Below are 16989 nucleotides of genomic sequence, written 5' to 3'. Positions count from 1 at the left end.
GCTGGATAGTATACACGCCTGAGGCTGTAGAGCATGTGTTACAACATAATTCAGACTTCTACTTCACCTCTACATACCCTGCAACTCTCCTTTTATTGCATAGTCTAGAAAGAATGGGAGGGAAACTTATTCATGGAGGGAAAATTAGCATTCACAATTTTAATTGGAATGAGGGGGAAATAACCTCCCAGAGAATATTGCAAAGCAAGAAAGGAATTGTGCTTGGCAGCTTTTATTTAATAGACATCCCAGGCAACAACAAACTCATAAAAAAATGGGGACTATTTTTCTTATTACATGATGCAGGAAAGAAAATATTTTTTAAACAAAGAGGTTTACTAACGATAGTAATTTCAGCAGCTGGGATTTTTTTTTTCCTGTGCCCATCAGCTTTCCCCATCTGGTCATTAGTGTGCAGGAAATGTACTGTGTGTTGTAATTGTTTAATTAATCAAATGAACTCTGGACTTCAAAAATGGTATTGTTAGACTTCTCATTTCAGGCAGTTAATCCTACTAGGCATTTCAGCAAAGCCTTTCTTACGTCAGGCCTTGCTAATTAAGCACTAATTTTGTTTTGACTTCAGTGAAGTAAGGTTGGCGATTGATTTATATCTCCAGTTAAGTGATGCCTCAGCATAATGTTATCTAACATGTTTCTTGTATCTCTCAGTCAAGCTAATCCAATAAGATTTATAGTTTACCAATTACGGAACCAACCTGAATATAGAAATGTGTGATTTGATTTGAGAAACGACTAAGTAGAAATAACATGCCTACACACGTATCATTAAGGGGGTAGTGAGGGTGTGATGTTGGCATTAGGCGCCAGCTGAGCACTGACAAATTCATTGCTGGAAACGAATCTGTTAGTATGGTTCAGATGGGGACTGGGATTATAATAATGTGTTTAAGACTTTATGAAATGCTTGTAAGTTGCTGCATGCATTAATCACATATATAATTTCTTTATCATTTGCTATAAGGCAATATTAAGTATTTGCTTTGTAACTGTAAAAAGTTTGCTCTGAAACTGTGAACCCAGTCGGGAGAGATCGTCTCCTGCCCCTCAAGAACGCTTAATCAAAATTAAATGGACCACTGTGGGACAGCACAATACAAAGACTTTGTTAATTGCCTCCTTGCGCCCATGAAGAGTCTACATCCAAAAGGGCTCGTCTCATCAGCTTGAGTTCTGGGAGAAGAAAATAAAAATAACCGACAAGAACATTTTTATTTCTTTTGCTGTGTGCTCGCTCATAGGGCTGGAGCTAGGAAACAGAAGCAGAGATCTCCAGGGTCAACCTGGGTTAGCCCTAAAAGACATTCAGAGCTGACAGATGACTAGAACTCTATCACCTTTTGGAACCACTGACTGTAACTCATTTGTACCTGTATGCTTGCCTGCTTTAGCCTCGTAATAATGTACATTTCTTTCCTTAGCTAATCAATCCTTACATAGTTTACTATAGGACTGACTTAAAACATTGTCTTTGGTGCGAGATCTAAGGTGCAAATTCATAGATTCATAGATTCTAGGACTGGAAGGGACCTCGAGAGGTCATCGAGTCCAGTCCCCTGCCCGCATGGCAGGATTGACCCGGAGTAAGTGACTGGTCCTCTGGCAGTGGGAGTAACCTGAACATTGTTGTGATTTTTGGTGTAAGGGACCATCTATCACTAATTCCAGCTTGCCTGGCTGGCAAGAAAGACTGGAATGCCCAAGGGGCCTGCCTGTGATTTTATGGTAAGACTGTTGTAATGCTTTAGGAGTTCACACATGGATACTGGGTCGGTGAAATCTAATTACAGAACACATAACCCCTTCGGGGTCTCTGCCCTGCTTCTTGACAGTCTGCCCGAGATTGCCACTCACTGCTGTGAGCCACTCCAGACAGCGTGACCAGAGCAACTCAGTCAGAACTGGACACGTCTTCTGCAGTGCCCGCTCTAGCACGCCACTTCCCGGCCGTTTCGCAATCGCCTGCTGCGGAGCAGAGGGAGAAAACGGCAGCTGCAGAAGCTAAAGAGAAGTCATGTCACTCCACAGGGCTTAAAGGAGTTCTCCTGGTGAGCCACATTGAGCTGCTGCTTTCCAAGGGTTGGGAGTGCTTTGGTGGACACTGTGGGGCAAATTTAGCACAAGGGTAAGTGAGCAGAACTGACACTGTCTTCAAAGGGAGTCGTGTAGTCCTATACCTGAGCTCAGTTTGGCCTAGTGATAGATCCTCAGGGGATTACATTTGTTGCTAGGGATAGGCAACTTGCATGACACTGGTATATTTGCCAAATATGAGCCATATTTGGTCATCCTAAATTAGCTACATAATCCTGGCTGCCAGCTGACATCTCCAATGTCAAGTCACTCCTGCTGGAAGTGACTGTGCCACACCCCTGTCGCAGAGATGGAATTGGGGAGAGAGAGGGAAAAGAGAGTACTCTGCCAAGCCCTGTCCACAAAGAGTGTCCACCTACTTGAGACAAAGTGAGACGCCGTTCGCTGTACACTGTGCAGTTCTTCGTAATACGGACCCTCACTATTCCATGCTTGGATCAGCAGTGAAATAGTTAATGTTGACATTTTTAACTTGTCATGGAGCATCTGAGCTCACTGGGAAGAATGGAGCGGGTCACACCTCCAGAGAAAGGCGTTACAGAGAAATGTGGCAACAATCGACAGGTTAACGTGATCAATTTTGTTTTCTACAATGCTAAGCAGCTATTTTATAGTTAGGAGGTGAAGTCCATCTCTCTCTAAGTAAATCATTGCTTGTATTCTAGAGTCCTTCTGTTACTGAACTTCACCAGCCTTCTCATTCAAAAATTCAGCCAGACAGGAACATTTCCTGTAATATCTTACTGTACACGTTTATGTATTCGTGGGTGCCGGGGATTGCATGTATGTGGCCACAGTTCCCCCAGGAACTAAGAGCAGAGAGGGTGAATAGACAAATTCACTCAGTTGTTTCATCTTCAGAAACATGCCCCCTCCTGGAGTAGCTTGCATGTACTGACTCAAAGTGGACGCCCCGGAGACCACCAGACAAAGAAAGGATTTTTGGATAAATAGCCTGAGTTTAAATGGACTCAGGGCCTTCTTTCTGACCAACCAAATTGCCAGAGCCTTCTGTCCCAGAGGGTCCTCAAGCCTTCCTGGGAAGTGGTGGAAGGAATTTAGACCCCCACACAACTGAGAGTGGACCTTGAGTAAGCTTTTTAGCATGCGTATAGGAACTGTCAAAAACCAGTTCTCTCCCTAATGCTTTCCCTTATCAGCAAGTCTCTTTAAGAATAAATATCCAGGACCTCTGAGGAGCTGGGAGCCTAGAGTAGATGCCCTCAAGGAACCATGCCAGTGCAGATGCCTTGAACTGTGACAAATAGCTTAGTTCAAACCAACCTCCCCACACTTATAGAAGACAGGCATTTAAAACAGACAGCGTTTACATGGTCTCTTCAGTTTCCATTTTGATGTACTCAGCTGGGAATATAGTTAGAGCTGCTTCAAGTCTCCAGGCAGCTTTTATGATTGGTTTCCTTTATGGCATCTTGCTAACGTCCCTGATGACCCAGCTGTCTGGCAATAGCCACAATGCAGTACGCACCTCGACTCCATGATACCTGATATTTTATTTTTCTGATTCCAATACCCTTCAAATAATGATGTAGGTTTCTGGAGAATATCTTCCTTCTTAGATGACATCAGTGCTGTAGGACTCACACAGCCCCATGGCCATCATTGGATCTCCACCCACAGCTCAGCTAGAAAGAAGGTTCCCCACTCACAATGCAAATTTCCCTTCTGGGGTTTTAAGCTCCTAAGGGTGGGGCAACCCCCTAGTCAACTTCAACGCCAGGTTGGCCTGTTTGACAAATGAGACCAACTATTTGGCTAAGGTGGCACTGTCCTTCTAACCCTCTTACTAAGGGCCACAACTGTACAGGAACAGGGGAGGAAAACAGGCCTCATACAAGCTGTCACAGGCCAGTCTATATGGAAGGGGTGGGGCTGATGAGCCCGAGGGGAATCTCCCCTTCCCACCCAAAAATAAGGGAGGGTGGAGGTGGACATGGACCAGAGTCTGTGGCATTGTAACCGACTCCATGTGGTGCTGGGTCCCCCTCTATCGGTGCCTGGGCCGGCTTTAGCTTTGGCTAATGGCGCGGGGTCATTTCTGCTTAGCCAGAAGCTCATGTAGAAGTTCCAGGTTCAATCCTTGCTGCAGATAACCCACCGAGTGTGTTGTCATGCTAAGCCAGAGGGGGCGACACTGTACAAAGGGATGTTGAACCTCAGCATGATCTTGCATGGAGCCTCAAGCCCTTGCTGCTCCAGTATTGCAGGGCCCTGCTCATGTGCGACTGCCGGATAGCTCTGATGCCAGCTTAGCCGCCCCACACACGTCCAGAGGCAAAGTCTGCCGTCTTTGACTGGATCTTTCCAAGAACGCTGTAGGCCTCCGCCCTCTGGGGCCTATTTTAATCCACCTTACCAGCACCCTCTGCAAGGGTTGTAACTCGGACTCAGTGATTCTCTACCTATTTATCATTGTGGGTTGCAGACGCAGCGCTCTATGTGTTATGTGGGCCACAGCCACACAATATTTATTCTACCTGTATGGACCTGAGGATGTCACATGGGCCGCAGCTGTGTGCTGATTGGGTCATGGGTTGAGAACCACTGCTCTGACGGGACGCTGCGGCAGAAACTGGACAGAGACAAAGTCAGAATTTTCTGCCTATCTTCCACTGTCCCCAGTAATGCTGGAGGGCATGATTTATCCTCAGCACACCTCATCTGGCAAAGGCCTTTGTTTAGTAGTTAATGGGAAAGGAACTGATCCCCAACAGTAGCTGTGTGAGGAGTGATTTACTTGGGTCACCCTGCCATTCCCCTTTCCAGGTTGTCACAATGCTTATCACTGGACCAGGAAGCTGTAGTCCCAGCTGAGGCAACATGCCCTCACCTTTGCTAAATGTGCCTATGGCCTCACTGACTTGATCTGCAGTGCTAGGCCTTATTGCAATAAAAACCCATTCTCACCAGGATAGCCATTAAAAACAGACATGGCCGAAACTTGGCCCACAGTGCAGAAAAGTCTTACCTGTCCCAGGACTGGAGGGGACCAGGCAGGAAGCCATACTGCTTTCCTTGCTGCGTCTCTTATATAATTATAAAATTATGCATAGCATAAAAGGAATTCAAGCGGTTCTTAAAAAAATGTCAGGCTCCCAACCCCCACCGGTAAATTCAGCACATGACTCATTAAACAGCAAGTGCACCAGCAGGATTCTTCAGTGCTTGGCTGGCAGCAGTGGGTGGGGGAAGCAGCATTGCAGTCCCTCAGAAAGGATAACAGCCTCAGACTGAGAGCAAGTTTCCATCCAGCTCTTAGCTACCAGCATTTAACTCTTGGGGTCTTCTACTGCTCATGCCTGGCATCAACGTAACCCCCGCCATGCTAGTGCTCCCTCCGTGCTAGCTCCTATCCCACCAGACGCTTCACCTTCAGCCGTGGACAGGGCAGGGACAGGCCTTCCCAGGATTCATATTATGCCAGTCTCGGTTCTCACATCCCCGACAGAATTCAAATTGCACCGAGACAATAGCAGGGCAAATTGGTAAACTGGCCTTCAGAGCAGAGTGCATGCTGGGACTCACCCTCAGCAGAAAGGACTCTGCAGCGGGGGGTCAGATTTTCCAGAGTGCTCAGCCACCCGCACTTCCCATCTAGAACAATGCAGAATATCCTTCCCCCCACTCCCTCAGCCCCACTGAGAACAAAGGGAAGTGCTGGCTTCTGAGCACTCTTGAAAGTCTGCCATGTCATCTGGGTGTCTAAACAGGTGCTGATCCCTTGCTGCGAGCCAGCTGGGCCAGATCTGCAGCGTAACAAAACTTTGCAAGGCCCCACTTGAAGCAACAGTAAAAGTCAACCAGGAAGACGCTCCACTGTGAGCAAAAGTTACTTTTCTGATGGAACTTGTTTTTGGACATTTTGTTTGGAATGTCTTAGAAAGCCATCCTTCTTTGAAATAAGTGTCTGGAGTTACACTAATCTATCCCAGCAAAGGAGCTGAGTCAAGTCACTGAAGCGGATCCCCCCTCGCCCCCATGAGGAACTGACCTAACAATTCCACCCTTTATATTTTTTTAACTACAAAAAATCCCTTTAAAAATACTTGGTGGCTATTAAACTAACCATGAGGTCATGCACATCGGAGTGTGATATAGGGTTAAGAATAAAGCAGCAGGGACCAGATCAATTATAAACAAAGGAATAGGGCCAGACCCACAGCTGGTGTCAACTGCTAGAGCTCCGTTAACTTCAATGGAGCTATGCTGATCTGTACCAGTTGAGGATCTGACCCAAAACAGAGGTGGGGAGGAGGATTCTGAGACTTGGGTGCAGCTCAATTTTTCAGAAAACCTGCCGAGCGAGTATAATAATGTGATGTGAATACGAAATTGCTCCTACCTGTGGGTAGGAAACATAGGTTTCTGTCAAGGGTATTGGAGTTACGGTGCTGTGAAGTCAGATAACACTAGGTGCAGATGTGTTACTGAAGGAACCGAAACATCTTTGTGTTACCTTTAAGTCTGGTTTCCAGAGGGCTCTTCGACAGCCAGCACACAGCATTACAATAGGCTTGGAATGTTATCCGGTCTTCATCTGCAAGAGGAACTTGATCCAGCAACTGAAATAAAGAAGTAGCACCAGCCAATTTGCTGCAGGTAGGAACACTGAGGAGAGGCAAGGCTTCCCCCTCAAATCTAACTTGCCTTTTCCAATCTAATCCAACCTTCCCCTCTTCCTTTCATCTCTCTCCTTAGGCCTCACGAGTCCTTCCCATTTGCAAGAGGCTCTTCTAGGACTAGTGCCTGCCTGCATTTTCTGATGGTCTCTTAAACTGTCAGACTCACTGCCTGAATCTTTAAAAACATATCATTAGGGGGGAGCCGGCAGGAGGGGGGCCAGGAAAGAAGGCTGCATTTCTGTGTGTTTACTTCACTCTGCACCTGGAGCCAAAGTGCCATCTCCTCTATCAGATTTTATAAACAAAGCAGCCATGAGCCCAGATAGCTCTTGGCTAGGAAACCTGTAAGAAAAACCCAGAATGTGGTAGTTAATTAAGAAGCTCCCGCAAAGCAGCGTCCTACCAGGGCACTGTTGTGTGGAAGGGGACATATTTTAGGTAAGGCATAAAATAGAGGTGCTGCTTGTGGCAAGACTGCGGTACAAAAGAGATGTCTGTATGCATGCCAATAGAAGATTTGCCAGTAGATGGCATTCAAGGATATGCAACATTATTCAGAGGTTTTGTAGGACCAATAAGAGTTGCTGGGCACTGCAAACAGCTCTTTACATGCACCTAACGCTCCTGACTTGTCATTAACGATACTGTGGTAATTGGAGCACTAGTCTGAATGTTAGCCAAGCTGACATTGCTCCAGAAAAGGAGGGCTAGCTACATTCTGCCTACCTAAATTGCCCACCTTTCCAAATGAACGTGGTACTTTTAAAATCCCATCCTTAGCTGTTGACTAGAACTGCTGCTCTAGGCTCTTGGAGAGCAGATTCCTGGCTACACGGGTCAATGTCAGTAGGGGTTGAATTGGGTCATATGCTCATTCCCTAGAAGTAAGTCATGGACAATCAAAAACAAAGCCTCTCTTCCTAGGTGACAGGGGTGCAGCTGTGCTTTGTGCACAAGGGATTGCCCCTGATTTTAGGTATCAGGTGAGCTACAAAACTACCTCTGCTAACTTTGTTGCCTCTGCTTAGTCTAACTGCCTGCAAGTACCCCAGCTGACAATCACCTCTAGGTGAAGGAGACAGTGTGCTTTTTAACTCTACTGCTTGCTGCTAAATGCCTGCAGCACTTACAGATCACATGAATAAACCGTGGCTGATGGGTGCACTATAGAGTTATTGCAATTTTCCAAAATAAACCCATTATCTCCAAGGGCTATCGGGCCATAAATCTTGTTTGAGATGGAGAATCACAGCCAGGCTTGCTCCTCAGAGGGGCCCAGAAGTCAGTGGGGGCTGTGGGTACTCAGCACCCCTGGAAGTCCTGCCCAGTTTTATCCCTCTTTATTTTTTACAATCCTAAGTTACTCTTAAGGGTTGGGCTATACAGAGAACACAGAGAGGGGTCACCCACCAATCAGTGCACCCCCTCAAAGCCAGGCATGGTATAGCCTCCTCTGCGACTCTGGCATCCCAGAAGCCACTCCAAACCTGCAGTGGTTTGCACCTTCTCATCACTCAGCCCTCCAGCCAGGTGCCTATGGTCCCACCCCTCCCAGGGTGATAGAGGCCAACAAGAACCTTATGTCCCATCTTCAGCCCCATGCTGGGCTCAATTGTCCCTACCCCCTTGCATCAGGAGGGCTTTACATTCCCTTCCTTGGAGGCAGGTAAGGGAACCCAGACCCACCCATCCTCCTCCCGGGGACCCTGTATCAAGCAGCTACGGTCAACTTCCTGCTACTTCGCCAGGCTGCTTCCTACCTTCATCTACCTCCAGGCCCCAGCTCCTTCCAGTGCTTGGCATTTCTAGCTCCTTACACCACTTCCTCCCAGTTTGCAGCCAATGCAAAGTCCTCCTCAGGGATCCGAGCAAGATGCCCTAATTGTTGCTGGTCAAATAACAAGCCACAGGTGGGGAAGTAGCAGCTCTGTCCATTAACCCCTTGGTGGCTGTTGCAACAGAGGGTCTATATACCCCATCACAGGGCATTACAGTCTATGTTCTCTCTAAGTTTTTACATCCAGGTGCAGAATGAATTTTGTTATGTGGACCAATATGGAGGAGTTGTGTGGTGGGGATGGGGCCGAGGGGTTCAGCATGTGGGAAGGGGCTCAGGGCTGGGGCAGAGGATTGGGGTGCAGAGGGTGAGGGGGTGGGCTCTGGTTGGGGATGCAGGCTCTGGGGTGGGGCCACGGATGAGAGGATTGGAGTGCGGGAGGGGGCTCAAGGCAGGGGCAGAGGGTTGGGGTGTGGGGGGGAGAGGGCTCTGGCTGGAGTTGTAGGCTCTAGGGTGGGGCTGGGGATGAGGGGTTTGAGGTATAGGCTGCCCTGGGGCTGCAGCAGGGAGAGAGGACTTCCTCCCAGCCCTCTCTCCCTGCAGCAGCCCAGGGCTGGGGCAGAGGCACCTCTCCCTGGCCGCAGCAGCTCTGAGGCTGGAACTGGGGGAGAGGTGCCTCTTCCGTGCTGCGTGGCCCTTGATAGCCTGCTGCACGGCTACGCAGCTTAGAGGGAGCTTGGAGTGTTGTGTGTTGTTTTCATTAGCTTTCCTGAGAGCTGGGATCAGAAATATTTTTATTTGTCTTGGCTGGGGCTTGTAGGCATGACAGCAATTCAAATAATAAAACCTTAAATTATGATCACTAATTTGTCTGCCTATTTCTTCCATATTTTTCTGAGCATCAATGGTATTTCATTGAAGTGCAGACTCTAAGACAGACACTTCACCAGATCTGCTTCATGCTGCTTTAACAGAGCTTCCTGCTGACGAAGAAAACTGTTTCAGCTTTTCACCTCTTGCCTTTCCTGTGTCATTATGATGAAGTGAGGAGGAAGAGCAGAGTGAAGAACCCTGCTTATGCAGCCCGCAAGCAGAGTGTGGAAGATTTCAAGCCGGTGGGTGGGAGACGGGAAATAAGTGGCTGCAATAGCTACAAAGAAAAGAGAACCAAGCCCCCTCAGAAAAAATCTAGGGCCAGATTCTGATGTAATTCACTAGAGCTCTATTAAGTCAATGGATTGATTTCTATTATCTGGCAATTTGTTTTCATGGGTGTTAATATGGACAGTACTCCTCTGATGCTGTATGACACCCATTAATAACACCGAGTAGTGAAAATGTGAAATTGTGACTGTACATTGTGTTTTTCTCCTAAAACCATTGCTTTCAGGGATTGGTAAAAAGCTTTGTTTTATAAGGTGTTTTTAGTGTAGAAAGGCTTATAATATTCTGTCACCCCATATGATTCTGATCACCAGGCAGAATATTTAATGAGACTTTAGTACCTTTCTATCTGCACAGTGGAAGAGGCAGAGTACGTCCCGTGTGTAATGTGATGCTGCTGTGTGGGTTGAACCATGTATCTCTACATCAAAAGGCACAGCACCATTGCGTGAGCTCATAGACCCAGCTCTAGATAACTAGATTCCTTGTTTCAGAGTAGCAGCCGTGTTAGTCTGTATCCGCAAAAAGAAGAACAGGAGTACTTGTGGCACCTTAGAGACTAACAAATTTATTAGAGCATAAGCTTTCGTGGACTACAGCCCACTTCTTCGGATGCATAATAGATTCCTTGTGAGGCAGACAACGAGCCACACCAGGAAAGCAGGGGTTACATATATGATGCTGATGCATGACCAATGCTAATGTAACTGTATGTTTACTTTTTCTCTCTGTAATGTTCTTGCAAAGCTGTACTGTCAGCAGAGGAAAGATTCTCACTTTAGGTTTTATATTTATTTGCTTTCTAAACATACAAGCATTGGACGTTTTTAAAGTTTGAAATTCACTTTTTTTTTTTTTGCAGTAAAATGCAACATCTATCAGTGACCACGATTAAGACATGCTGCTAGTCTATGTTTGCTTCATATTTTATGCAGTATAGAAATAATGACAAGAAAGAGCACTTCAGAAAGAATCTCATTAAAGGAGGTGGAACAAATTGTCAATACACCACGGGTGGCTATATAGAATAAATATAATAATATGTGCTGAGAGTGATTGGTTTACGTTATTCAAATCTTTTCCAGACTTGACTCCTTTGCATTGCATTGAAAGGGTAATGCACCTTTCCAATGTAAAGCACCTCGCTGAATCAGGCTCTTACCTTTATCACGATCCTAGCCCACAAACTCGTCTGCTTTTCCCGCCGCACTTGATCTGCTAGCATTAATAAATCACAAACATGATATTTCCCCCATTTTCAAGCTAATACAGACTCTATTAGAAGTGAATCTAATCATGTGCAGAAAATAGTTTTTTCCCCCACGTCTAATTAATGTGATCCTCTGAGCTACCCCAAATGAGCACACACTCCCTGGCTGTGTAAAATCCAGACCTATAGGTTATTTACAAGTTCACCCAGAGCAGCAGGAAAGTGGAGATGGTAACCTGGCAGGCAAACTAAGTGGTGCTGACAGATACAGACACAGCTGGACAGCAGAGAACACGGGCCAGAGGCATAAGTTGTCTTCTCATTTGCAATGCCTACAGTATATGTCTTTGATTATGCTCCCGTTGACTTCAGTGGGAGCAAGATCAGGGATTACTCACGTTCTTAGAGTTAGGTACGTGCTTACGCACCTTGCTGAATCAGGGATACCCAGGGACATTCAGCAACCACAGTAACCTGGGAATGGGCGACAGGGGATGGATCACCTGTTCTGTTCATTTCCTCTGAAGCACCCGGCATTGGCCGCTGTCAGAAGACAGGATACTGGGCTAGATGGACCTTTGGTCTGATCCTGTGTGGCTGGGCGTATGTTCTTAACTCTTTCATGAATTATTTTTGAAAGCTATGACATTTGGGGACTTAGTTTGATTTATGGCTAATTGTAATGTGAGCTCTTTAATTTTTGAACAGTACAATGTTTATTTAAAAAAAGGGGGGGCACCATCCCCATGTGCCTCATGCTACAAGGGTACAAATAATAAACAGTATGGTACAGGGACCATCTATTCACCCCTTCTCATAATCTATCAACAAGGGACAAATTAACGATGAATAGATGACAGGGGGTTGGGGTGCAGGAGGGGGTGCAGGGTCTGGGAGGGAGTTTGGGTGCAGGAGGGGGATTCTGACCTGGGGCAGGGGGGTTGGGGTGCAGGAGGGCTGTGGGGTCTGGGAGAGAGTTTGGGTGCAGGAGGGGATTCTGACCTGGGGCAGGGGGTTGGGGTGCAGGAGGGAGTGTGGGGTCTGGGAGAGAGTTTGGGTGCAGGAGGGGATTCTGACTGGGGCAGGGGGTTGGGTGCAGGAGGGCTGTGGGGTCTGGGAGAGAGTTTGGGTGCAGGAGGGGGATTCTGACTGGGGCAGGGGGTTGGGCTGCAGGAGGGCTGTGGGGTCTGGGAGAGAGTTTGGGTGCAGGAGGGGATTCTGACTGGGGCAGGGGGTTGGGGTGCAGGAGGGGGTGCAGGGTCTGGGAGGGAGTTTGGGTGCAGGAGGTGAATTCTGACCTGGGGCAGGGGGTTGGGTGCAGGAGGGCTGTGGGGTCTGGGAGAGAGTTTGGGTGCAGGAGGGGGATTCTGACTGGGGCAGGGGGTTGGGTGCAGGAGGGCTGTGGGGTCTGGGAGGGAGTTTGGGTGCAGGAGGGGATTCTGACTTGGGGCAGGGGGTTGGGGTGCAGGAGGGAGTGCGAGGTGTAGACTCTGGTCAGGAGGCGCTTACCACAGGTGGCTCCCGGCTGGCAGCACAGCCGGGCTCAGGCTGCCTGCATGCCGTGGCCCCACGCAGCTCCCGGAAGCAGCTGGCTGCTGGCATGTCTCTCCGTGCCCCTAGGAGTGGGGACAGCATATCTCTGTGCACTGCCTGCGCCTGCAAGCGCCACCCCCGCAGCTCCCATTGGCCGGGCTGCGCGGACGGTACTGGGGGCGGGGGCAGTGTGCGGAGCCACCTCCCCACCCCGCCAGGACATGCCAGCAGCCAGCCGCTTCCAGGAGTGGCGTGAGGCCAGGGCAGGCAGGTAGCCTGAGCACCCCTTTTAGCAGCCCGGGGATCACTGCCTCTGGTTTATTTTTGCTGCAGCCCCTAACGCCCATGCCTTCATGCAGCCCTGGTGAGGACTAGGGGGTTGATGTATGCCCGTCACTACTGTACAGAGGAAGGGAGGCCTGCAGCGGGCTTGTGCAGCCAGAGGCTGGTGGTTTCAGGGATCTGATCCCCACAGGCACAGGCAAGACTTAATTTTCTAGCATAGACAAGGTCTAAGTGCCTAAAGTTCCTTCGTCCCCCTCTTTCTTCCCAGCAAAATGATATTGTGACACCACCTTTGAAACTCAGGGAGGTTTTGACAATGGCTCCAACAAGGGGCGCTCTTCATGGTGCAGGAGTTTAAAACATTGGCCTTATTTGGAAACTAGAGAAGATTGTCTGTCAATTGAGCTGATGGAAGAAAAAACCTGGCCCCAGAGACTATCTTCATCATCTACCTTTGAACGGGCTGAGGTTACAGTTCAAAAATAAAAGGAAACACCAGGGCCTTGTAAAACTCCTCTTGCAGCCCTCACCAAAATGCCCCATGGCCTAGACATTGGTGCCTTGACCCCTTTTCAAGAGGGACTTTGTGGCGAAGAATTCAAGTGCCAGGCTGAATGGTAAGGGGACGGAGGGCATCTTCGTCTGGTGCCCCTTCCCCAAGCAAAGGCAAAAGAATCTCGGCTGTTAGCAGTAATAATCAGCTGCTTTAACTGGTTTTTTGTTTCTCCTGTGTTTGCTTTGCGGCTCTACCACCTCCATATGCGCACTGTGCGTTCCTCCACACGTGCTACACTTCAGTTGTGTCCCAGCCAAACAACGGTCATAGGAGTGCTCCCCTCTACATTTACAGCATCTGATTTTCCCTTTTCCTATATTCACCACACGTTTAAACCTTTGGCATCTGTAGCAACTCACTGGGGATGGGACATACGGTTTTGTTCACAAGATGTGGTATACTGTTGTTACGCTATCTGGAAGGGTTTCTCCCTTCAATGCAATTAGCACAGTTGTTGATAGTTTCCCCCCCCTATGCTTGGCACATAGTAGTAGCACATCATCCCCTATGCCTTTATCTTTAGTCATGTGGATTGTCACCACCCTATACAACTTCTTTTGTCTCCGTTGGATACTTCGGCAGTTGGCAGCTTACTTTCAGTTTTCCTAACAATTAAATCTTTATCATTTCCCCACTTGTTCCTTAGTGTTACACTCAATTCATAGATCTCCTCCTTGTAGTTTTCTAGCTCTTTCTAGGTCTCCAGCACTTTTTTAATCCACTTGGCCACTTTCAGAGGGTTTATATCCCCTATCTTCACATCCTTAACTAGTGATTTTCTTACGATTGCCTTTAGATTTTTTTTCTTTACTCTTTTCTGTCTTTTGGCCTATGGTTTCTTCTTCTTCCAGCTCTGGCACATCCACCTCTTCCTTTTTCCTAACGTGTGGACCAGGCTTCTCCTCTACTATCTCCGTCCACTTTCAGTATTCTCCATTATACCGTCCATCTCCCCCGAAGTCTAGCCAGCCAGCCAGGCGAGCCAGGTCAGAGCAAGCAGGCCAGGCCGCCCAGCCAGCACCTGGAGAGACTGCTGCTCCCTTAGGAGCCTAAATATTTGCCTTTGGATCACCTAGATGAGTCCTTGCTTATGGCTTGACAAAACCCCAACTGAATGACATGGGGCCTATCACAAGACCAGCAGGTAATTGCCTCTGAGGACTCTGACCAGGGCTCCTAGAAATGCGTTTGCCAGGGAAAAACATGGAATTTGCTTTTTTACAGAGAGACGCTTTAGTTTTTACACTTTTCAAAAAAATAAAAACATTCACAGTGGAACCCCGATTATCCGAGCTCATTGGGACCGGGGCCAGATTGGATAATCAGAAGAATGGGCAGGGCTGGGGCTGTCAGCCCCAGGGGGCGGGGCTCGGGCTGTGTCCGCATAAAAATTGTAACTATCTCACTAAAACATTGTGTTCAGTTGATACCTATCTGTAGTGCGGTTAGAGAAACTAAAGGTCAGTGTTTCATTTTAATTGTGTAAAAACATGGATTTGTTATGTTTTTTTATCTGAGAATTTGTGTTTTTTTATCATGGAAAACTAGGCTCCCTCCTCATCACAATCTCCGGCTCGGGGATGACTCATCAGGCATAAGCAAGCTGAGAAGTAAGTGGGTGACTCAGCACACAATGGGGCCTGGCCTGGCCTGCCGGCACTCCCACAGTATAAACAATAATAAGGCAGATCTCTGTTCGTTCTTACCTCCTTTCTACGAGAGGATGTGGACCCAACGACATATGCAAAATAACTAACAATTATGCTGAATTACAACAGATTTTCTTTAAAGCGTGCATTTCCAGTCAGATGTACTTATATGGAAAGTTGGAAGAGGTCACAACAAGTTGTGATTAAACTACAGAGATACAAAGCAAGAGTTGGACTCAAGAAGAGAAGATATAAAGTTATGGGAGGCAAACATAGGTATTTAATGTAACTTGGCTGGCACTTTAGGCATGGAATAAGAGTAATCTCTTTATTTTTCTTATAAGAACACCACAGCCATTTGGGCAGAAGCCAGCTCTTGTTTGATTTTCCCTAACAAACTGAAATTTACAGTGAGTAGTACCAATAACTGATCCATCCTCTTGGTTACAATAACTTTAAAGTAGTGTTTTCAGTTGTTGTCATAGTTATGTTATATATTTACATGCACGTGTCCCTTTGGCCACAGGAGGGGGTACTAGAACCAAATTTAAACCAAATGCTCTCTTCCTGAGTGAACATGCAGCTAATTTAGAAGCAGCATGTTAAATGTGTGAACTAACGCTGGGAAGCACCAAGAAGTGGGTATTAAATTATAACAAAGCGTCTAGCTTGATTGCTCACAGTTCATATTCTGGTACACACGCTATTCCTTTTTGTTTTTTAAATGAGGATTTTGTTCTATTTCAATCAGTACCATGTTCCAACTTGGCTAATGCAATGCACTCATAAAAGGCAGTCCATTAAGTTAAATACAAATGTCTCTGAGTCATTCTAGTTCCTTGGATCAGGGACGTTGTCTTCCTACATGTTTGTGAAACAATATGTACCCGCCCGGTGCTATATGAGTAACGAGGCCAAGATTTCCCTAAGTTCACATTTGGGCACCTAAATAAGTGGAGTGATTTTCCAAAGTGCTCAGAACCCCCTGCTCCCATTTACATGAGTGCTAGATGCTGGGTGCTCAGCAGATATGACAATCAAGGCACTTTATACAGGTGCATAAATAAGCTAACTTCAGGCCTCCATTTTTTAAAAAAAATGTTGGTGTGACCTTTTCTTCCCTAATAAGGAGGTCACTTTTTTTAGACCCAAATTTAACTCATGCCCCTGCATCCTGCTTCCAAGGGCAGCATTGAGCACAGCAACATTTCAACACAACTTTAGCACTGAAATAAACCAACAAATTCTATTTCCTAGGCACTGGCAGCAAGAAGGGTTTGTTCCCAACTTGTGACTTACGTTCATTTAGTGTAGCCTAACAGAAAAGCTAAGGGAGGCAGTGTGGCGTATTAGGTAGGGCACAAGACTGGAAGTCAGGAAACCTGGATTCTTGTTCCTTGCTTTGCTGGTACAAGTTACTCCACTTCTTTTTCCCTTTCTATCCTTTATCTTGTCCATTTAGGTTTCAAGCTCTTTGGGAGAGAGACTATTTCGCTAGACGTTTATACACTGACACATACAACACAGGCCAATCTTTGTTGGGGTAGCCATATAAATGATAATAAACGACATGCTATGACACCTAGGGATAGAGGCATTTCAGCAAACAATTTGACCATCACTTTTCCTGGCTCAGCATTCACCCTGTTTAGGCTGATGAGAAAACTACCCCACCAGTGGCTAAGGTCTTGGCTATACTAGAAATTCCCTTTCCCATTCTTGCCAAGTGGCAGCAGTTAAAATGACGGCATCTGGTCTGCAGGAGCACTTCCAAAGATGCTACAACCAGAGATTATCCCCTGGTAATAGTCAAAGTCCCCCTGAGCCAATGGCTCACTGGGCTGATGCCGTTTATTGCCGACGGCACACAGGGCAGTGGCTAGCATCTCACCTGACCACCTTTGACTGCCCTAAGCTGCTGGGTCAGGTACCCAGTTTGCAGCTGGGTGAACTGGAAGTGGCCTTTCAGTGTGAGATCAAGCCACACCCACAACTTTCAGGATTGTAGTCATGCACCTTAACTGCCCCTGGTAACGGTGGCCGAGAGCATTTCTAGT

General features: G+C 47.1%; 1 protein-coding gene across 2 annotated transcripts in view; it reads right to left on the bottom strand.

The window, feature by feature from the left end:
* LOC112060186 (uncharacterized) overlaps positions 1-16989 on the bottom strand; it is a 61438-nt gene that overhangs the window by 20896 nt on the left and 23553 nt on the right. For both annotated transcript variants that reach the window (XM_024109271.3, XM_065549835.1), the window contains exon 4: positions 6593-6698. In XM_024109271.3, coding sequence (XP_023965039.2) covers positions 6593-6698 — 106 coding nt within the window. The remainder of the gene's footprint in view (positions 1-6592; positions 6699-16989) is intronic.

This window comes from Chrysemys picta, chromosome 6, assembly GCF_011386835.1.
Source record: "Chrysemys picta bellii isolate R12L10 chromosome 6, ASM1138683v2, whole genome shotgun sequence".
In the NCBI taxonomy this organism is placed as follows: Eukaryota; Metazoa; Chordata; order Testudines; family Emydidae; genus Chrysemys; species Chrysemys picta.
Note: the sequence above shows the minus strand (reverse complement) of the source record. Positions and strands in the feature narration are given on the sequence as shown.